The sequence below is a fragment of the Sceloporus occidentalis genome, unplaced genomic scaffold (genome assembly GCF_023333645.1).
Source record: "Sceloporus occidentalis isolate IW3139 unplaced genomic scaffold, rSceOcc1.0.p SCAF_76, whole genome shotgun sequence".
NCBI classification, from domain to species: Eukaryota; Metazoa; Chordata; class Lepidosauria; order Squamata; family Phrynosomatidae; genus Sceloporus; species Sceloporus occidentalis.
Genome location: NW_028317056.1, coordinates 717,675 through 740,577, shown reverse-complemented (window position 1 = coordinate 740,577; position 22,903 = coordinate 717,675). Strand labels below are relative to the sequence as shown.

The window sequence follows — 22,903 nt, the reverse complement described above, 5'->3', positions numbered from 1 at the left end:
ATTTAGTAAAATAACTTTACTCCTCCCCAATAAGACGGCGAGCGTAAATATGTCGCAGCTTTATTACACATCCACCGCCCGCCATCCCGCGGACATTAAGCATGCGCCGGCCGGCGGCTGGGATCCGGGTACGCCTGGTTATCATAGGATTGTGATTGCTGTTAACAATCGTATATTTATATTAAGTTATTTCATTTTTTTGTCCAATTTTGTTGCGTTACTTACTTTTACTGTCATTTCAGTGTCTCCGTACCATATACTAAGAAACTCAAACGCACCCCCTACCCACATGCGCGAACACGCAATCTGCCCCAAATACCCCGATTCTCACGCTCTGCTCTTTTCCATCTCTGTCTCTCTCTCTGTGTCATCCTCTCTCTATGTCTCTGTGTTCTCTCTTTTTTCCCCTCTGTCTCTTTGTATCCCTCTCTCCTCTCTCTCCCCATCCAGCTCTCGCCCTCTCCCCGTCCGTCTCTTTCTCGTTTCATCTCCTGCTTCTGTAGGATTTCAGTGACGCTCTCCGTGGCCTTCGGCATTTCAGAGAGAGATTCACAGCGACACCGATGTGTAAGAGAACATCACAAACGCACACAGACACTGAGACACACACAACATATTACACACACAGATACAATCACATACACAACACAGACACTGAGACACACAGATACAGCCACACACACAACATACAACACACACAGACACTGAGACACACACAACATATTACACACACAGATACAATCACATACACAACACACACAGACACTGAGACACACACAACATATTACACACACAGATACAATCACATACACAACACACACACAGACACTGAGACACACAGATACAGCCACACACACAACATACAACACACACAGACACTGAGACACACACAACATATTACACACACAGATACAATCACATACACAACACACACACAGACACTGAGACACACAGATACAGCCACACACACAGATACAATCACATACACAACACACACACAGACACTGAGACACACAGATACAGCCACACACACAACATACAACACACACAGACACTGAGACACACACAACATATTACACACACAGATACAATCACATACACAACACACACACAGACACTGAGACACACAGATACAGCCACACACACAACACACACAGACACATCACCAAACAACCACAGACACCCCCAACATCAAGATCCACACCACACACAGACAGGGTCAACACAGGGGGATTTTCACCGCCAGCTCGGGGCATCTGAGTACCCCCAGAACCTGCCCCTCACCCTGACAGCCTACTCCATGCCCTGAGAATCTGGTGTATAGAATGTGGTCTGTGTAGTGTGAGTGGGGTGAGTGGGTTTGTAGGGTGAGTGGGTTGTGTGGGGTGAGTGAGTTGAGTGGGTTGTGTGGGGTGTGTAGGGGGAGTGGGTTGTGTGGGGTGAGTGCGGTGTGTAGGGTGAGTGGGTTGTGTGGCGTGTGTAGAGTGAGTAAGTTGAATGGGTTGTGTGGGGTGAATGAGTTGAGTGGGTTGTGTGGGGTGTGTAGGGTGAGTGGGTTGTGTGGAGTGAGTGTGGTGTGTGGAGTGGGGTGTTGTATTGTGAGTGGGGCAGACGGCTCTTTAACCCCTCCAGTTCCAGAAGCTTGTCACATGTGCCCTTGATATACAATAAGCAGACAGACGGACGGCTCGGAGTGAGTGGCGGTTCCCGTGGGAAAGTTCCCTGCAGCTGCCGTGGGTCCCACGGCCGGGGTGGCACCAGGTATCACAGGACACGTTGGCCCAATTCCCAGGGCGGCTCCTTGGCACGGGGTCCGGGGTCACGGGGGCCACGAGACGTGTGAAAACACCAGCTGGACCATCGGATAATAAAGCCGCCATGACATGCCGTGGCACTCGGCCCACGTAACCCCAACTTAAAAATGGGCCTCGGCCGCCCCGCTTTCAGCATAAATAAAGTTGTTCGCCGCCCCCCGCGGGGTGTTTTTCACTTTAATTATTTCAGAGATATTTCGTTTGAAAAGATCTGACCTCGTGGAAGCTGAGTCACCATTGTCTGCAATTCCGGGAACTTTTAGGCTCCCTCTACCCGGAGCGCGATGCGGCCAGGACTACCCGCTGACATCAGCAACTTAACAATAGGGGAGAGATAACTTAATGGGGAGGAATAATCCTGCAGACCCTGAGAGCAGGAAGTTAAGATGGTCGCCACCATGGCCTTCATATAAGGGGGGGGTTCGTATAGCGTATAGACGGTAACATGTAAGATTTGGGGTAAGTGGTTCCAGTAAATAAAAAGGGCAGTTTAATGACACAGCCCCGATATCTGCCCCGGAAGAGAATTCAAGTGCCAGAGTTTTGCTGCCATCGTGTGGTGATAAAGAGAACTGCAGGAAAAATACTTCCATATAATATATAACACATATATAATATCATATAATATTTATAATATAATACATATATAATATCATATAACACGTATGGAGTGACTGCAGCGCTTTACCTGTCCGAAACATACCCTACTGGCAGATCGGCCCCTTCCGGCCCGTCTAGCCTTGGTGTCCTCTTAGATTCAGGAGCCGTAAGTCTATCCCATGCATGTTTAATCCCCTCACTGTATTACCCTCTACCACTTGTGCTGGGAGGCTGCTCCACTTATCCACCACCCTCTCAGTAAAGTAAAACTTCCTTCCATTTCATCTCAGTCTCTGACCCGCTTGTGTTTCTCTTGTAACTTTTCCCTTTATGTATTAAAATGTCTCTCCCCCCCCTCTCTCTCGCGCTCTCTCTCCCTCCCTTTCTCTCTCTCTCTCCCTTCTGTTTTGTTGAAGCCCCGGGGTCGGATACATATTTTTTTACCCCATAGAGTGTAAGCTCAGCAGCTCAGGCATTAAAATACAATCAGGCCGGAGGTGGAGTTGATGTTGCAGGTTTTATTTCAGGCAGAGGAGGTAGTGCTGCTCACAGAGATGGGAGAATAACTTGGCGCATGCTCTGCAGGGGTTGGAGGAACGCTCTGCGGGTCACTTATTTCTGGTCGCTCTTGCAGTGGACGCAGCCGCTGATGGGGTAGTCCCAGTGGAAGCCGACGGCGTCGATGACGGAGCCGGAGCTGCCGCTGAAGAAGCGCAGCACGGTGTTGGGGTAGAGGGGCACGGCGTTGAAGCTGGTGCCGTAATCTTTGCCGAATGGAAAGTGGCGGCCCTTATCGGTGACGAACACCAGCTTCCTGAGGTAACTGGAGTATTTCCCCGACACCTGGATCACCGACTCGCCCGGGTGCAGGAAGATCTCCTCCATATCCCCGGAAGATCCCCCCACGTACTGCGACCACGTCGTGCCGTATCGGGCCTGCAGGCTGCGGGGGCAAAAAGGAGAGGGTGAGTAGAAGCTCACCGGACCGACACCGGAACCTCACTGGGCCGACACCGGACCTCACCGAACTAACATTGAACTGACACTCGAGGAAATGTTTTAACGTCAAACTCACTGTTTAGCAAATAAAGCCCACTGTGTCCACATCCGGCCCCCGAGGAACCCGTGCAATGTGGCTGCTTGCTGGGCTCTCGGCCGGTGGCGGGATGTGGATTCAGTCTTACCCCACAATGTAGTATCTGTTGACGCGAATCCGCAGGGCTGTGATTGGTCCGTCCAGCTGGTTCCCAGAGTGTGAGAAGCGCTTACCGCCACCTCCGCCATACTCTCCCGAGTAGGAGGCGCTGCGCGGCTGGGCTGGGGGGCAATAAGACCAAGATAAATAGACAGACAGACGGACAGACAGACAGGCGGATAGACAGGCGGATAGACAGACGGACAGACAGGCGGATAGACAGACGGACAGACAGGCGGATAGACAGACGGACAGACAGACGGGTATCACTCACCTGCAATGACGCAGAAAACACTCAGCAGGATCCAGAGCAACATTCTGCAAAACAATGCAGAGCATCACACACACCATACCCTGCAGAGTATTACACCGTCCATATGCTTCAGAGTATCACCCCCCCCATACACTGCAGAGTATTACACCCCCCATACCCTCATAATGTACAGCCTGTGCAGAGCATCGCAGTCAGTGCAGATCATTGCACCAGCAGTACCTCGTTCCTTATATTCTAAACCCCCTTGACCCCTGCAGCTCTTCAGTTCCCCATCCCGCAGAGCATTGCACCATGGGTATGTACACTGCAGAGCATCTCAGGTACTTACATGTCGGAGGATTTGGTGTGTGGGGCGATCTGGGGTTTGGGACTCTATATATACCGCGGAGGGCAGCTTTATGGCAATCCCCTCCTCATTGGCAAACAGCACTCACGGGGGCAGACAGCTGTGGGGCAGGAAGGCAGGTCACACAGGGTCAGGGGCAACTCCTTCCTCCCCATCACCGATCAAACTCTTATCGTTGTTTGTTCTGTACTAAATATAACTTCACTATTACTGAGCGTCAGCTCAGCTGCCAAGAGTCACCTCGCTCTGAGCCGGCACATAATAGATAACCAGATAATGGAAAAAATGGTAAAGGCAGCACAGTACCCAGGGGCCAGCATAGTACCCAGGGGCCAGCATAGTACCCAGGGGCTAGCACAATACCCAGGGGCAGTACCTAGGGGCCAGCACAGTACCCAGGGGCCAGCATAGTACCCAGGGGCTAGCACAATACCCAGGGGCAGTACCTAGGGGCCAGCACAGTACCCAGGGGCCAGCATAGTACCCAGGGGCTAGCACAATACCCAGGGGCAGTACCTAGGGGCCAGCACAGTACCCAGGGGCCAGCATAGTACCCAGGGGCAGTACCTAGGGGCCAGCACAGTATCCAGGGGCAGTAACCAGGGGCCGGAAAAGTACCCATGGATTGGGACCGGCAGAGTACTCTGATGCAGACCAGGCCCAGTACATTGATCAGGAGCCATGGACTGGCAATTGTGTCAGCCAAATGGCTCTAATACGGGTTGTCATGGAAAATTTGATTGTCTTTATTTAAAGATTCACTTGAGTCACCTGGGTTCAAGCAGGGATATCACCCGTAACATACTGGGAGCAAAAACCCGATTGGGAGTTTTCTATATGATCTCAGCTCCAGACTGCGTGACCCCAAGAATCTGCCCCTTCAGCCTGAGATTGGGGCAAAAACCCTAAGAGTCGGGGGCAAACCCGAGGTTCCCAGTGTGCCCCTAAGGATCTGGGCAGGGGGGCACCTCCTGAAGCCCTGCATTAAACTGGAGCCCCCGGTGGCCATGCGCGGAACTACAAGTAAAACACACGAAGATACTCCGGGAAGGGTGGTCAAATCTGAGCAGCCCAGGGGTAATTCCTTTCTGCCACCCTTCCCTGGGCTCTGAGGAAGTTGCCGATATTCCTTTATCATAGAAAGTTTTCATTGGCCAACTGACAGCTATTTTCATGGCTGTGTGGCCCCTTGACGGCCCTCCTGGACAGTTCCATTTTACCGACATTTTGGGGTAGAAATTGTTACCTTTTGTATTTCTTATATTTTATAGTTTTTGCCCCCTGTGGCCCGGCTACAAACCATCAGATTAACCAAAGTCTGGGAATGAATGGGGGGGCACCAAACGCCATGGGGGTCCCGATCTCGATGGGGGGGCAGGAAATTCTGCTGAGTAAAAAAAATAAAGCCGGGTTTTAATGGTCGTTAAAAGACAGATAAACGCGGAATAAAATACCAATCACACCATAAAAAATGATTAACATCAACCGAGCGAGATAAACCTTCCGTAAAGAAATAAAATGCGTTAATTACACGCATCATCCGGGTGCGCTGAGTCACGCGTGTTATCCACACACACGCTACTGGGACACGGCGAGTCCCCTGCACAGCTGCAGAGCATCACGATCGCCATAACCGAGATTACGCTCCCCGCCAGCCAGCTGTGTGTAACGGGGGGGGGGCGGGGCGGAAAAACTATAATGTATAGAACTCGCCGGCCCCATCCGGCCCCCGTAAAGCTTAATCAGCCTTTCCTTATAATACGCAGCGGGACCCCCGGCCTCTCCTTATAATACGTATCGAGACCCCCGGCCTTTCCTTATAATACGTATCGAGACCCCCGGCCTTTCCTTATAATACGCAGCGAGACCCCCGGCCTCTCCTTATAATACGTATCGAGACCCCCCGGCCTTTCCTTATAATACACAGCGAGACCCCCCGGCCTCTCCTTATAATACGTATCGAGACCCCCGGCCTTTCCTTATAATACACAGCGAGACCCCCAGCCTCTCCTTATAATACGTATCGAGACCCCCCGCCTTTCCTTATAATCCGTATCGAGACCCCCGGCCTTTCCTTATAATACGCAGCGAGACCCCCGGCCTTTCCTTATAATACGTATCGAGACCCCCGGCCTTTCCTTATAATACGTATCGAGACCCCCAGCCTTTCCTTATAATCCGTATCGAGACCCCCGGCCTTTCCTTATAATCCGTATCGAGACTCCCGGCCTTTCCTTATAATCCGTATCGAGACCCCCGGCCTTTCCTTATAATACGCAGCGAGACCCCCGGCCTTTCCTTATAATACGTATCGAGACCCCCGGCCTTTCCTTATAATCCGTATCGAGACCCCCAGCCTTTCCTTATAATCCGTATCGAGACCCCCGGCCTTTCCTTATAATACGCAGCGAGACCCCCGGCCTTTCCTTATAATACGTATCGAGACCCCCGGCCTTTCCTTATAATCCGTATCGAGACTCCCGGCCTTTCCTTATAATACGCAGCGAGACCCCCGGCCTTTCCTTATAATACGTATCGAGACCCCCCGCCTTTCCTTATAATCCGTATCGAGACCCCCGGCCTTACCTTATAATACGCAGCGAGACCCCCAGCCTCTCCTTATAATACGCAGCGAGACCCCCGGCCTTTCCTTATAATCCGTATCGAGACTCCCGGCCTTTCCTTATAATACACAGCGAGACCCCCAGCCTCTCCTTATAATACGTATCGAGACCCCCAGCCTCTCCTTATAATACGCAGCGAGACCCCCCGGCCTCTCCTTATAATACGTATCGAGACCCCCGGCCTTTCCTTATAATACACAGCGAGACCCCCAGCCTCTCCTTATAATACGTATCGAGACCCCCCGCCTTTCCTTATAATCCGTATCGAGACCCCCGGCCTCTCCTTATAATACGCAGCGAGACCCCCAGCCTCTCCTTATAATACGCAGCGAGACCCCCGGCCCCCTGCGATGGGACGCGCCCGGTTGGGTGATCACGCGTGTTCTGTACATATTTCCCGCCGTGTTTTCGGGAGAAGTGAATGAATTTTTGATGTGGATTTTTCTATATCTGGCGAAGGGATTAAAAATGTATAAAAGCGGGGGCTGTCTGCGTATCGGCCGAGATAAATCTCCAGGGGCAGTTATTTTCGGGGAGAATTAGCTCTTAGTTGCCCTTCATTTATCATCTGTTGCCCCGTTACACCATCCACTCACACTCTAACACCATCCACTCACACAGACACAGGCATTGTAACACCACACACTCACTCACCCGCTGATGTCTCCCCATCCCCCTCGTTACACTCAAACCCTCTCACCCCCCAATAGATTGTAAGTTCCTGGTACCGGGCCCTCTCCTCCTCCTAAACGCGGCTCCCAGGGGCCACGGCTCTGTCCCGTATAGTCCTCTCCTCTAACTCTTTTACTATCTGTGCACGAGGGTCACGTCTGTGAAAGCAGCGGGGTTATTGTCCACGTGGCCCCCAGATCTGGAGTGACACGTCTGACCTTCACCTGATCTTCAGCCGTCCGTGTTCTGCCATGCGCGGAGCGTCCTAACGGTGAGACCACCGGTGTGACATGAGGACACGCGACAGAAACCATGTGATCTTTTATCTATACGTTGTGTCTATACGTGTCTTAAAGGAACCACAAAGAAAGTGGCCCTTGGGAGCTCTGAGAACCGATCCTCTACTCTACTTCTATAATGTGAATACCGGCATATACTGCCCGCGTGGCCCCCATACAGCTCCATACTGCCCGCGTGGCCCCCATACAGCTCCATACTGCCTGCGTGGCCCCCATACAGCTCCATACTGCCCGCGTGGCCCCCATACAGCTCCATACTGCCCGCGTGGCCCCCATACAGCTCCATACTGCCCGCGTGGCCCCCATACAGCTCCATACTGCCCGCGTGGCCCCCATACATTGTATCTCATGCTCATACTATATGTTTAGAAGATAATATTGGGTAATATAAGGGCCGCATCCCTTTTATAGACCCAGCAGAAAATGGGTTAAATGTAATACTGCCCAGGGGGGCCTCCAGCCTCTTATTACCCCGGCATCACTACTGGAAGGGGGGGCGTACAGGTTTCGGGGGGCAGGCTGATTGCCCTGCATGTATTTTGCCCCAGGAACCGGCGTTTATTTACCCCAAGAATTTTCTGAGGGTAAAGGGGGTTGGGAGTGGAGGGGCAAATCCTGCAGAATGCACTTAACCCTTTCACTGACCTTCCTGAACCGAAAGGGTTAAATGACTCTTTTAAAGGAGACGTATGGGGCAGAGGGTCCCGCCAAACCAATGCATGCACGGGAGATGCCCCTGTGTGACCCCCAACCAAGGGCACCAGGGGCACAGAAACCCCCACAAGATCCCACGCGACCTTTGACCCTGCCGTGGGGGGGACGTGGGGCAGGAGCAGCGCCGGGGGCAGCAGGATATAGCATGGGATATGTGGGGGAGGGGCGCGTTCCCTTTAAGGGGCGGGCTCTATACGCCGCGGTGCATACCGGGAGGCTGCATTGTTCCAGCTGATGCGGCACGGGGTCTCCGGAGCAGTAGGAGCAGGGACCCCCTGACCGGGAGGGGGGGGTTGGGGGCAGATAAGTCGCACGTACCCCCGGTACCATGTCACCTGCCCCTCCCAGGGCAGATTAGAGCGGTGCAAGCGGCCCCCGGGGACAGCTGCGTGTTACCCCACTCGCTGGGGTATTTAAAGAGACTACCCCATGGCTTTCCAGGGGCCCGGCCGCTCCCTCTCTGGGCAGTTGTGCACCGGGGTGTTCGGGGGGCTTATCCAGCCGCCTCTGGGGCAGAAGTTTTACTGTCACAATGGTGGTAGTGGGGGAGGGGTGCCAGCTGTGCCCTCCCCTCTCCCTCAGGCCCTCAGTGCCCCCCATCACCCTGGGGCCCCCCAATGCAATGGAGAGGGCAGAGTGGAGCCAGAACCGGACCGGCCCATCGGATATGGGGCATTTGGCGTGGTGTGGTGAGTATGGCTCGGGGTCACAGCAGTTATTGGGGCAGATGGGGTTCAGGGTCAGGTGAGGACTGCGTCGGGGGCTGGGCAGTTTCTGCTGGAGGGTCAAGGGCAACGCAGACTGCGCGGGGGATGTATATATCCGGGTGCCACGGGGTAACTGCGGGGGGGGGGGGTGTATATATCTGGGCGCCACGGGGTAACTGCGGGGGGGGGATGTATATATCCGGGCGCTGCGGGGTAACTGCGGGGGGGGATGTATATATCCGGGCGCTGCGGGGTAACTGCGGGGGGGGATGTATATATCCGGGCGCCGTGGGGTAACTGCGGGGGGGGATGTATGTATCCGGGCGCCGTGGGGGGGTGGTGTATATATCCAGGCGCCGCGGGGTAACTGCGGGGGGGGGTGTATATATCTGGGCGCCGCGGGGTAACTGCGGGGGGGGTGTATATATGCGGGCGCCGCGGGGTAAATGGGCGCTGCTTTGTATATCAGGTCTGTGTATATTGTGAATCCAGGCCGCAGGGGGCTATAAGTTAGCGTTAGTAGTGCATGCGCGTCTGTCCGCAAGGTGTTGGTATTGTGTGCGTTATATAAGCGGATGTGGCCCCCGCCAGGCTTTTGGATCCGGAGCCGGGGGTGGGCGCTGTGTGGGGCCCCTGGCGGGGCCGGTGGGCGTGTCTCTGACGTGGCTGTTCTGTGATTGGCAGGTCGGTCACCGATCCGCGGGATGGGAAGCGCGTCGCCCTGAAGAAAATGCCGAACGTTTTCCAGAACCTGGTGTCCTGCAAGAGAGTCTTCAGGGAACTCAAGATGCTCTGCTTCTTCAAACACGACAACGTGAGGGCGCGCGGGGATGGGGGGATGGGGGGATGGGGGGAGGGCGCGCACTCCACCAACAACAGGGGCGGTGCGAGTGGCGGGGCGCTCCGTGACATGCTTGTCTGTGATGTATTAGTTGTGGTGACGTCTGATCTGTGGGCCGGAAGCTGGCGCCTGCCTCTCTCGCTCTCGCTCTCGCTCTCTCTCTCTGACTCCGCCTGCCGCTTTCTCTCTCTCTCTCTCTCTCTCTGACTCCGCCTGCCGCTTTCTCTCTCTCTCTCTCTCTGACTCCGCCTGCCGCTTTCTCTCTCTCTCTCTCTGACTCCGCCTGCCGCTTTCTCTCTCTCTCTCTCTGACTCCGCCTTCCGCTCTCTCTGACTCCGCCTTCCGCTCTCTCTGACTCCGCCTTCCGCTCTCTCTGACTCCGCCTTCCGCTCTCTCTGACTCCGCCTTCCGCTCTCTCTGACTCCGCCTGCCGCTCTCTGACTCCGCCTGCCGCTCTCTGACTCCGCCTGCCTCTCTCTCTCTCTCTCTCTCTCTCTCTCTCTCTCTCTCTCTCTCTGACTCCGCCTGCCGCTTTCTCTCTCTCTCTCTGACTCCGCCTGCTTCTGTCTCAGGTCCTCTCGGCGTTGGATATCCTGCAGCCCCCCCAGATTGACTGCTTTGAAGAAATGTATCCTTTTCGTGCTCGGCCTTGGGGGTCCGCGGGGGTTGTTGTGGAAGGGGGTGGGGGGTAATTACGGTGATTCTCGGGGGTCAAATCTGTGATCCTTGACCCGGTTTGGGCAGATATGTGATCACGGAGCTGATGCAGACCGACCTGCACAAGGTGATCGTCTCTCCGCAGCCGCTGAGCGCTGACCACATCAAGGTCTTCCTGTACCAGATCCTGCGAGGTGAGGAGAGCCGCGGGGGGAGGGGAGGAGGCCCCGGGGCCAGTTCTAATAGCCCCGGCGCCGCACAGACTATAAACCTTTCATTTCTATGCAGGGCTGAAGTATCTGCACTCGGCTGGCATCCTGCACCGAGACATCAAGCCGGGGAACCTTCTGGTCAACAGCAACTGTGTATTAAAGGTCTGCGACCAACCCCACCCCCCTTTACTACCCTTGCCCCCACTGGCCCTCCTTTTTTTGTTTTACTGCCCTCGCCCCCACCGGCCCTCCCGTCTTTCTTCCCGTTAGTAACCTTTTCTTGTGTTCTCCGGAAGATCTGTGATTTTGGCCTGGCTCGGGTCGAGGAATTGGACGAGTCTCAGCACATGACCCAGGAGGTGGTGACCCAGTATTACCGCGCCCCCGAGATCCTCATGGGGAGCCGCCATTACCGGAATGCCATCGATATCTGGTCTGTGGGCTGTATTTTCGCCGAGCTCCTGGGGAGGAGGATCCTGTTCCAGGCCCAGAGCCCCATCCAGCAGGTACCGTGATGCGTGTTTCCCCCCCCCCCACCACCACCACCAACGGCCCGTGTCGGTGGGTACCGGGTATAATGGGGCACAGAAGTGTCCCGTCGGGTACATCCTGGTAACTCCGCTCCTTTGTCTGTACAGTTGGATCTGATCACTGATCTCCTGGGGACCCCTCCTCTCACCGCCATGCGCTCGGCCTGTGAAGGTGCTCGGGCTCATATCCTGCGTGGCCCTCACAAGCCGGTAAGTAGGTGGCCTTTGTGTCGTCTCCTGAGCAGGGGTTGTCTGCGGCGGCCTCGACAATTTACCTTCTGTCTCTCCTGCAGCCGTCCCTCTCGGTGCTCTACATGCTGTCTGGTGAAGCCACCCACGAGGCTGTCCACCTCTTGTGCCGGATGCTGCTCTTTGACCCGGTGAGTCCGCCTCGTCGTGTTTCTGCCGTTGGCTTGCTCTGCATGTCTCGTGTTGGGACCACGTTTGGCCAGCGCTCTTTGGAGAGGGCTCATAATGTCTCTCTAACCCTTTAAGCTGAAGCGGATCTCCGCCAAGGACGCGTTGACTCACCCGTACCTGGAAGAAGGCCGTCTGCGCTACCACACCTGTATGTGTCATTGCTGCTATTCCGTGTCCTCGGGACGTGTGTACACTGCAGACTTCGAGCCGACGGCCAGCAGCCGGTTCGACGACTCCTATGAGAAAAGCCTCACTTCAGTTTGGCAAGTAAAAGGTAAATGAGGCTTACTGTTTTTGGCATCATGAAAAGATTTATTTGTTGCGTTTTTATCGGGCCGACATGGACAAACCTGTAGGGTCACCTCGTCTTTCTAGATCTGCGAGATCTCTTCTGTAGGTGGAATCTAGAGGTCCTGTGACTCTCTTACCCCGTTGGCCCGATAAGAGGTATCGAGACTCCCTCTACCCTGTCACTCACTCTCGCTTTCTGTTAAAACCTAGAACTGGTTCATCGTTTCATCACCGATCAGCAGCAGGGGAAACGTCCCCCGCTGTGCATCAACCCGCACTCCGCAGCCTTCAAAACCTTCATCAGGTGAGTGGCCTCCGCGTGGAGTGTTGTCTGCACGTTCCTCGTCAGCCCTCCACGGGATGGGAACGTATTCGGTTCTTCAGTTTGCGCTGACTTTACGGTGGTAGATTGGCCATGTTTCTAGATGTCGTCATCCCTTGCGCAGATGCCCTTTTTGCCCCCAGTTCCGGTAATATCTGCCGCTTCTCATTGGCGTCTTTGTGTTCCCTGCAGATCCACAGCTTGGCATTCCTCAAAAGTGTCCAAGAAGGAGGAAAGATGAGAGACCTTCCCATATTTCGGGAAATTGGGCTCGGAGGGGGGCAGTCCCTCACAGCATGATGTCTGACCGCCGTACACGGGGTCCTTCTCCTGATACCTCTTCTCTCTCCTCAAATTTTGCTTTTCGATCCGTTTTAATGTTCTCACCTTTCTCTATAATTGGTATGTTAGCTGTGTTCACGTCCCAGGATGCTGTGCGATTCCATATCTCACCCGATTAGATGGCCGGGGGGGGGCAGTGACGGCCGAGGGACCGCTTTACGGATAAAGGATGTTGTAAATATTTTCTATACAGAGACTCTTCTGCCTTGTCCTGATCTCCCTGCCCATCACTGCCCTGGAGAGTCCCTGAAGCTCACTGTGGGACAGGTCACTTTGTTTCTAATTAGACTTTTAATGTAATTGATGTTATAGGAGCAAGTAATGCAGAATTGTTACCCCACCCCAAGTGAAGCCGTTAAATACCCCCTTATCCTGCCCCAACCTCATAATATTTAATATCCTATGACTCTTGAAAGGCTAGAGCGGTGCACATAGGGAGATGTTGGTGTCATAATAGCAGCGGCATCTAGTGGTCGCCGTGTGTATTCCCTGTTCACCTGACTTTGTGGTGCAGAAGTGACACCCCGTGGCCACAATGTGTATTGCAGAGTTGTTTGCCCGTCGCCACTGCGCCACAGTCCCCACCCAGTGGCCATAGCTTGTACTGCAGGTGAAAATATATTGTTGAAATCCCAAAAACCCATATTTTTGCCCCCTTACTGTGTGGTGATGTGGCGGGTAAATCCAGCAGTCTTTATTCCCTGCTCTCCCGGAAGCGCCTCCATTAGCTTCCTTGTAGGTAATGGGTTAAAGGGATAATAGATTTGACTGTTGATGTTCCTCTCGCAGACTCCTTAACTTATAAGTTTGTACAGATGTGCGTATCTCGTTTTGTGTCGGGGTGAGTGAAATCGATCACTGTACCAATGGTTTGAAACCCATTCAATGATCTACCTCTTCCATTAAGTGTTTATTTTTATTATGACCTGTTTTATTTTTGTTTAAATGTTTTGTTTTGTTTTTTTCCTAAATGTGAAAAAAAACCCTGATAAATCCCTGAAAACTTGAATTTAGCATCTCCAGGTTTTGTTTAACGTCTGTTGGTCGGATCCAGCGGCTTAAATAAAGTCTGTCCTGCCTTTTAAACGCCGCGTCCTGTTTTGTTTGTTTTTTGTTTTGCCCCCCTGTACAGATGTCAACAAGTTTTGCCCCAGACTGGGAGAGGGGGGGGTCCTCTTTTTCCTTATCATGGTCTCTAGCGCCATGTCTACTCCACACCATGTCTGATCTCGTGCCCCTCCCCCTCTCCGCGTCGCTTCCTTTTTAGCGCTGAAAGGTGGTAAGAGGAAGTTCTGAAAATGTTTTTTGTGGTTTTTAAGCTAAACGGTGCAATATCCTGCCTTCTGCCTAAAACAGAAGTCCGGAGGGCCGGGAACGGGGCCTTCATGCGCGGTATGGGGGGGGGGATTGTAGATAATTTTTAGCACAAGGCGCAGCCCCTGCGAGAGAGTTGGACACGCAGCCGTACACAGAGAAGAGCGCTATACAGGTGCGTTTATATACGCTGGAATAAATGTTTTGGGGGTTTTTTTTGCTACGTTTTTAAAGAGAGTGCCGCGTGGGCGTGTGTGATGGGGGGTGGGGGCTCCCTGTGACCAATCGATGCCACATCACTTAGAATATCCCCCCATCTTATATTTTACTATAGTCCATGCATCATAAGCCTATAGAAGAAAAAATATCCATGAGTCAGAAACCTGCCTGATGGGGGCAGCTGTCTTAACTTTCAGTTATCGGGATCTACAGGATTGTTCCTCCCCTACCGTATTATTCCTCCCCACCGTATTATTCCTCCCCTATTGGTTGTTGGTGATTGGTGCAGGCAGCCCTTGTAAGGCTTGGGGGGAGGAGAAGGGAGAGGGTTTCAGGACTGGAAGCTGATCAGATAATGCTAGCTCTGCCACGAGCTGCCACCGCCCTCGGCTTCCCGCAGGTGGCACAGTCCCTTCCTTTGCCTGATTCGTGGACTTTGCTCTGCCTGCTTGTAAAGGCCAGAGAGCGCCGGCCTCCATTCCCGAAGCCTCGCACGCGGGGGCCACGCCACCCTCCCGAAGCCTCGCACGCGGGGGCCACGCCACCCTCCCGAAGCCTCGCACGCGGGGGCCACGCCACCCTCCCGAAGCCTCGCACGCCGTAGCCACGCCAGCCTCCCACGCGCATGTAGTGCTCTGCTTATGGCCGGTGCTTTGTGTCTCTTCTCAGGCTCTCGCTCCATGGCTGCTGCTGCTCCCTCCACCCTCCCACCGCCCCACTCCAGTGGCCAGTGGCTCCCTGAGCTCTGTGGCCAGTGCCTCGTGGCCATTCTCGTTTTGGGCGTCCTCACCGGGCTGTTCATGGTCGTCTCCATCACCTTGTGCTTCAGGTTGTCTCGGGCCACCACAGCCGCTCGATACGAGGTCACAGCGGCCACTTCTCTGCCCCAGGGGTTATGGGCGACCCCTCCAACCTCCCACAGCCAGACCGACCTGGTATGGGACGTGGAAACTCGGCCCAGCAGCTGCCCCCTGGAAGCCCCGACCAAGGCCACGGGCGCAGAAGACATCGCAGTGCGGCAGCCACTGGTCACGCTGCAGGACATCGATGATTTCTGGTGGCAGAAGGAGAAGTGGACTCACTGAGACGTGGGGGTCTCTGGGGGGCGCGTCCTGATCCCGCGTGTAACCGGACCACCGGCTGGGGGGTTTAAGCTGAACTTTTACAGAGATGGGGGGAAAAAATAAAATTTTTTGACTTTTTTTGTGTGTTTGGTAACTTCTTATTAGAGGGTCCGCGTTTTCATTAAGTGACCCCCCCCAGGACAGAGTTAACACGGCCCGCTCTGTGACTTCAGTGCCCCCAACCAGTCCATGAGTCTTATTACAAGGAGAGGCCGGGGGTCTCGCTGCGTATTATAAGGCAAGGCTGGGGGTCCCGCTGCGTATTATAAGGAAAGGCCGGGGGTCCCGCTGCGTATTATAAGGAAAGGCCGAGGGTCTCCCTTCCCGTCTCTCAGACTCCACTAACTGACACTCTACAAAGATATTCTGAATGAAGTAAAATGGTTCTAATATTGGTCTCCATGGAAACTGTGATTGGTCAGGAGGTAAAGATATTCTGAGTGAAGTCACCTGTCTTCAAGCAGGGTTTCCAGCTGTGATATAGATAAATCAGAGGAGAATATAAAGGAGTCCGGACTGTGTGACCCCAGAATCTGCCCCTTCACCCCAAGACACTGAGACGATCGGGTTACCAGTAGGGTGGGTTTCATAATTTGCCCGGCTGTTGGGCCACCAGGTGCCGTCACATCCTCTGCGTGGGGAGCGCCGGGTGGTTTCCTCACTCAGGAAATGCTGACATACGGTGACATGCGGCGGTCTCGCAGCTCACATGCAGCAGATGTCACAGCAGGCGGACTACAGAGCAGGGGTAACGTGTCTGACATATATGTGCGTTTCCACACGCCTGTCTGATATCTGTGCATGCACGTGGATCGCATGTGTCTTTTCTGCATGTGTGAATGTCTGTACATGTATGTCGCGTGTGCGCAGAGGTACATGGATCAAAGTCGTCACGTGTCAACCTGTGGAGGTCTTTCTGCCCCATAAACTAAAGAAGGAGACAGAGAGAGAAGACACTGAGGTACAGGAGAGAGAGACGTGGAGAGAGACAGAGAGATGAAGGAGAGAGAGCGAGAGATGGGAAGACAGACACTGAGGTAAAGGAGAGGGCAGAGAGACAGAGAGAGACAGGCACTGAGGTAACGGAGAGAGAGACAGGCACTGAGGTAACGGAGAGAGAGACAGGCACTGAGGTAACGGAGAGAGAGACAGGCACTGAGGTAAATGAGACAGGCACTGAGGTAAATGAGACAGGCACTGAGGTAAATGAGACAGGCTGGCTTTCGTGTCCTGGAAAGCGTCTTCCGTCTGCAGCCGGGTCTCTCTTTGCTTTTTAGAGGCTGTTGTCTCTTTGTAGGCTATTATTTCTCGGGGTTTGAGAGGCTGTTGTCTCTTTGGGTTTGAGAGGCTGCTGTCTCTCGGTGATTTAGAGACCGTTGTCTCTTGGAGGTTCTCGAGGCCGCTTCCCTCTCATTCCCGAGTCATTGGGTTTGGGTTCTGTGCAGTCATTCAGTAAATGTTGAAGTCTGTCAGAGACGTCAGACTCCATCTTTGTATTAGAACGTGGTCCCCCTCACAGAGCATCTCACAGCCGTCAGAGGATTGGGGGGCATCTCCTCATTCGGGGTCCCACTGGCGGACCTGGGGAAGTTGGTCAATCTCTTGACGTGTTCTCATCGCTAACCACAGCCACCCGCTCCTCCCTGACAGATTTCTTTTCTCTTCCGCTCCTCACCACAGGAAACTTGCAAAATTGCACCGAGAAGAGGAGGCCAATTGCTGCGTGACGGGTGATACCAATCTGCGGAGACATCCAGGGGCGAAAGAGAGAGGTGCGTTCAACTCCTAAATCCCTCCGCTGAAGGTAAAGGCTTCTGCTCATCCACATACAGCATGGTGGCAGTGCCAGGCTCACTCCCATACAGCATGGCGGCAGTGCCAGGCTCACTCACATACAGCATGGTGGCAGTGCCAGGCTCACACACATACAGCATGGCAGCATTGCCAGGCTCACTCACATACAGCATGGTGGCAGTGCCAGGCTCACTGACATACAGCATGGTGGCAGTGCCAGCCTCACTCCCATACAGCATGGCGGCAGTGCCAGGCTCACTCACATACAGCATGGTGGCAGTGCCAGGCTCACTCCCATACAGCATGGCGGCAGTGCCAGGCTCACTCACATACAGCATGGTGGCAGTGCCAGGCTCACTCACATACAGCATGGCGGCAGTGCCAGGCTCACTCACATACAGCATGGCGGCAGTGCCAGCCTCACTCACATACAGCATGGCGGCAGTGCCAGGCTCACTGACATACAGCATGGCGGCAGTGCCAGGCTCACTGACATACAGCATGGCGGCAGTGCCAGTCTTCTCCAGTTCTTTGTGCCAGCTGCTGTTGTGAATATTTTTTTCACCTCATTGTTTTCCAAATCCTCAGGTTTCTCCACCTAAAAAAGAGGAAGGGAGACGAGCAGAGAACCGAGAGCCGGGCCGGCGCCTCCTGGACCCATTATGGAAAACAACTGGATTATTTTCTTCATCCTCCTTCCTTTGACGTTATGTGGATCCCAGACAGTTGTCTCGGCTGTGACCCCGACACCTGTGTCAACTGAAACATTAGAGGAGACCACAGAAGAACCACCCAGCCATGTTCCTAACACCATTCCCTCCAAAACAGATGCTAAAAATAGGCCGGTAGCCCAAACACTTGGGGGTCCTCTGAGCATGGACCCAGGAGAAAACGAGAGCACGGGCACTCCCCTTAGCTTTATCCAGGTCAGAGACAACTTCACTGATGATGGTCTGTCCTCCAACACCACCCTCGCTACAACCTCAGAAGACCCTGCTGCCACCGGTCATCCCGATGAAAAAATGACCACCAATATGTCTTCTCCATCTTCCCACCTCCCAAGCTATACGTCAACCACCACCAGAGACCAGACCAAAGACTTTGACATTTCCAAGGATCTGGAAACAGAAGGGACGACCGTTGTAGGCCACAGCACCTCTCCTCCGGGCAAAAACCCCGGCAAAGCTAAGCTTGGCTACGTAGTCTTGGCAGTAATCCTACTCCTGGCCCTGCTGTTTCTCGTTATGGTCGTAATGCTGGTGAGAAAGAAGAGGCGCAGCGGATCTCGGAACTTCAGCAAGAGGAGTCGTAAGGCCAATGAGAAAAATGTATGGGTTGGACAGGTGCCCGAGCTGGCAGAGGGAGCACCAAACATGGGGAACGGCGCCATGGAAAATGGGAGTTTTGTGGCCGTGACTTTGATGGACGGAGACCAGGAGATGACCACGTTTGGTGAGAAGGGAGATAAGGTGGAAGAGATGGATGAGCTGGAGGCAGGAGAGAAGGAACCGGCAGATGAGAAGGAGAAGGAAGGGAAAGGGAAGTCTGGGGCTTCAGAGGAAAAGAAACCACTGCTAGAGGAGGACTCTGATGGGGCAACAGACCCAGGGGCAACAGAGGAGCAGTTCCCCCTCCCTCCTCCAGAACAGGAATTAACGGGAAATGGTGGTGAGACCCTCTAGTAGAGCAGATAACCAGAGACTTCTGATGGGGACCTCCCAAAATGGGGGGGTAAATACCCCAGTCCACCCAAAATACAGGGCAGTAATCTGTTAACACTCTGTAAATGCCCCGTCCACCCAAAATACAGGGCAGTAATCCCAATACCACTCTGTAAATGCCCCCTTCAACCCTAAATACAGGTAAGCAATGCCCCTGCCACTCTGTGTAATCATCATACATGTGGACGGTTCCTTATCTCTGTAACAAAGCAGCGTAGAGATACTCGGCATTCATTTATAGAGCATTTATTCACGCTTCACCACGCTTCAAGAACCTCCATGGTTGTGTACTCTGACATTTGTAATACAACTCCCATGATGCTCATCCAGCTGTAGGATATTCTGCATCCAGCATAAATCTCTGGTGGGGGTGAGGATGATGGGATTTGTAGTGTAATATATATATATAGCTAACAGCCAATCGGGAGCTTTTAATCTCGTTATCACGTGATGGGTCATACGTGTTTCTACAGGATAATAATCGCCGGGACGGCACAATTTTTTGTGGGTTTTGCTGATAAATATAGACTTTTTGGTGTTTTCATTTCTTTGCTTTAGTGTTGCTTGCGTTTTTTTAATCTATGATAAATGTTAAATATATTTTATAAAATAAAGCATTTTTTCCTGATTTTGGGTTTTATCTCCTAAATCATTGGGCCGGCGCCGGGCCCAGCCCAGTTTGCGTGATGTCATAGGTGGCGCAGGCTGCTTATGGCACAAATGCCCCACCTCTGTCACGGAAAGGGTTAACAGCTATACCCACTGGGGCTATATGAAAGCAGGTACCCCGCCCCCATTATTTTTTAACCATTTTCCACTCCACTCATTGGGGTAACTGTGTATTTAACCCCTTAGCTACTCTGCCTATCTACCCAGGAGTACATGTTTTGTTCTGTATGTGAAAGGGTTTGGCAAGTTTAATAGCACCCGAGGTATGTCTACGCAAAGGGTTAACATGTCACAGAAACTGGAATAACCACATTTTCTTCTTTTAATTAAATATGAGTAGGGGAGGCAAACGCGTCAGGCGTTACAGGGACCCACCCCTGGGCGCAGGCAGGTCCAGCCACAGTCATTTTGTAGGGTGTTCTGCAGAGCTGGCGCTCTAATCTGCATACCAAAAAAAAAAAGGGATTCTGCAGAAGAGCTGATAATCCACTGCACCATGATGTCATGTGGTGCTGAGATGCTCAACTAACACCGCAGGGTATGGTCGGCGCCCCAAAGATCCCATTTTCTCCCCAACGCGGCCTATTCTCTGATCTTATAACTACATCGTGTTGCGGTGCTTTAACCAGAGAAGCTGACGATCTAATTCACGTACTTGGCGGTGACCTCGTGAGCTGTAAACTACGATCAGATATCGAAGGACCGCCGTCCAGCTACATCCAGCAGGACCAATAATATTTATTTATTATTATTTGTCTTGGATGCCGGAGCAGGTGAGTTACCAAGAAAACCCTTCTTAACCTAGAACTCCACGTCAGTTATAGCATCCCCTCCACGGGCCACGTCCAATGGCGGCCATTGGGACCACCTACCCATATCCCGAAAACAGAGGGCTCCGGATCCAGGGACCCTGCATGTTCCCAGATATGTTAGTAATGTGCCCCAGACCCCGGCAAATAGAGAGGATGAGACATGGAAGAAGGAGGCAGATCCAAGGACCAAAGGATTTAAAGGTTCTGTTCCACACAGACGCTCTTAAAATACCCCTCTGCCTCCTGTACAGCCTCTTTGTTTCCTTATTAATGCCCCTGACACTTAAAACTGTGTTCAGACGTCTATTGAAATACAACAGTTGCCTAGAAACAGAGTCCTGTCATTCTTCCGAAGCCCCTCCCCTATGAATTGCATCAGAGCAGCCTGACAGCCTACAGCCACGCCCACCTGGTTGTGCATGTGCTGGCCGGTGATAGGGAGTGAGTTATGATGTGTGATAGGTGTGAGGAGAGTGAGCTGTTTTGTGTGATAGGTGTGAAGAGGGGACAGTCCCGTAACAAAGAGGAAGTCCCAAGTCTCAGATTTAAATTTTTTGCCCTGGAAACTGCTGGGTTGGTGGATGTAGGGGGTTCAGCAGAATAATTTTACATGACCCCGCAGTATTAGCGCAGCATTGGGTGACGGGCTGTGACGTCACGTAGAGTAAGTCACCTGCATAGTGTCTGGGTGTGTTAGTGTAAGTGTGTCTGGGTGTGTTAGTGTGAGTGTGTCTGGGTGTGTTAGTGTGAGTGAGTCTATGCTTGTTATGTGTCTGGCTTTGTTAGGGTTAACACACAATTTTTTTCTATTCTCTCTCATCTCCTTTTTCTTGTTTTATCTCTTCTTTTCTCTTCTCTCCCTCTTTCCTCTTGCTTGTCTTTCATTGCTTTTTCTCTCTCTCTCTCTCTCTTCTCTCTAATGAACTAAACCACAACCTGGCCAGACCTCCATGAGCAGCCCTTCAAAGATTGTCCGGGAAATGGGTCAGCAAAACGTGGTGGCCCCAGCTGAGAGCGATGTGTGATAGGGGTGACGGAGGGACGTGTTTTGCATGATAGGAGTGATGTGTGACAAATTACCCCATGTCACTCGTGGCACTGGCCTTTTTGTGCCTCAGGGGACATCTGAGTTAATAACCCGGGCCCCCCTTAGGCTGCTCTGATTTAAGGAAATGGGGACACCGGCTTTCTTTACATCGACCATCCTATTCTCAGAGGACTGGGGGAATCATTTTACCCTGCACATCCTCCCTAAATCACTTCCTGAGCTGGAGTTTACTGGTCAGGAAGTGGGAGGTGCGTAAGTTAATTCCTTCCCCCTAGGATTTAAAATATAGGAGCCAATTATATGTACCCTGGTACTAAAAGGTGTAACATAGATTGGCTGTGTGGGTCCAGTGGGCTTCTAAAATCCGTTCCCGTTGAGGTTGAGCAGTTGGAGAGTTATTTACCGGGAGGGCGCTGCTCACATTTCAATGATCTTCTCTTCACAGCCATGGCTATGGTCACAGGCCTTATCCCAATCCTCCGCACAGCGATAGAGGCCACCACAGACTACAGCGGCCGCACCATGTGTTTTGGCTTTGCGGTGGTCCGATTACTGGCCCTCTATGTGTCGGAGATCCCTTGGGGTCGATTGGATCTAGTCTTTAAGTGCCGTGGCGCCAACTCCTCGGAGTTTTGCCGGAAAGCTTGCTTCAGCTGGCACTTCAACGTGCCGGTCGTGTCTACGTGGAACTCCTGCTACGTGTTTTTCGTGGTGTCCCTGCTTCTCATGGAGCTCTTTACCTCCCAACTCAGACACAACCTCACCAAGAGGGCGGTGAAGAAGAAAGCCACTCCGGTGGATGGGGTTCTGACCGTCACTTGGCCCTCAGAGATAGTCCACAAGGACGTGATTCTGGATTTCCACCAACAGAAGACCTTGCTGTCTCTCTATCTGTGCCAGAAAAGAGTGATGAAGACCAGTGTGAAATAGGGTATATAGAGAAGGAAAAAATGAATATACTTCCCTTTGTTTTGCTGACCGGATACCCAGCTGCAGCCCGTAAAAAACACTCTCCGGGTGTTTGAAATATGCAAAAGAGACCACTAGGGGGCGCTCGTGTAAACCGGTTGGAAAATAAAAATAAAACAGAGAAAAAACTAATAGTGTAATAGTATATACAGACAGTCACGCTGTATATCTATTGTATGCACTCACAATGTGTATACGTATACTCAGGCCTCATGCGCATCCAATCCTCCAGGTGGATGTGTGACAGGTATATGAAAGGAAGCAGAAACAGATAGAGACCACAATGGTGTGGCATCAAACAATTGCTGGAGCACGCAAACGTGGATGCACACTTACACTTCGTGTAGGGGTATAATGCCCATATGACTCAGGT

The 22,903-nt window shown here is 52.7% G+C and overlaps 2 protein-coding genes across 3 annotated transcripts; one reads left to right on the top strand and one right to left on the bottom strand.

Annotated features, from left to right (window-relative positions):
* Positions 1 to 3,026: 3,026 nt before the first annotated feature.
* LOC149285648 (zymogen granule membrane protein 16-like) lies at positions 3,027 to 8,164 on the bottom strand. The gene is made up of 4 exons (XM_089495126.1): positions 7,953 to 8,164; positions 3,884 to 3,927; positions 3,599 to 3,731; positions 3,027 to 3,357 (listed from the first exon to the last, which is right to left on the bottom strand). Exons 1-4 carry the CDS (start codon positions 8,162 to 8,164, stop codon positions 3,027 to 3,029), a joined length of 720 nt encoding a protein of 239 aa, XP_089351252.1.
* Positions 8,165 to 8,967: 803 nt separating this feature from the next.
* LOC149285647 (serine/threonine-protein kinase NLK2) lies at positions 8,968 to 12,759 on the top strand. 2 transcript variants are annotated; one of them, XM_089495002.1, is made up of 12 exons: positions 8,968 to 9,127; positions 9,167 to 9,227; positions 9,930 to 10,059; positions 10,659 to 10,714; positions 10,831 to 10,937; positions 11,032 to 11,117; positions 11,252 to 11,461; positions 11,594 to 11,695; positions 11,779 to 11,865; positions 11,981 to 12,179; positions 12,407 to 12,500; positions 12,711 to 12,759. In XM_089495002.1, the coding sequence occupies exons 1-12, from the start codon at positions 8,968 to 8,970 to the stop codon at positions 12,757 to 12,759; spliced, it is 1,341 nt and encodes a 446-aa protein (XP_089351128.1). The 2 variants fall into 2 exon arrangements, with proteins under 2 accessions (XP_089351128.1, XP_089351127.1); XM_089495001.1 differs by having other exon boundaries at positions 8,968 to 9,227.
* Positions 12,760 to 22,903: the final 10,144 nt, after the last annotated feature.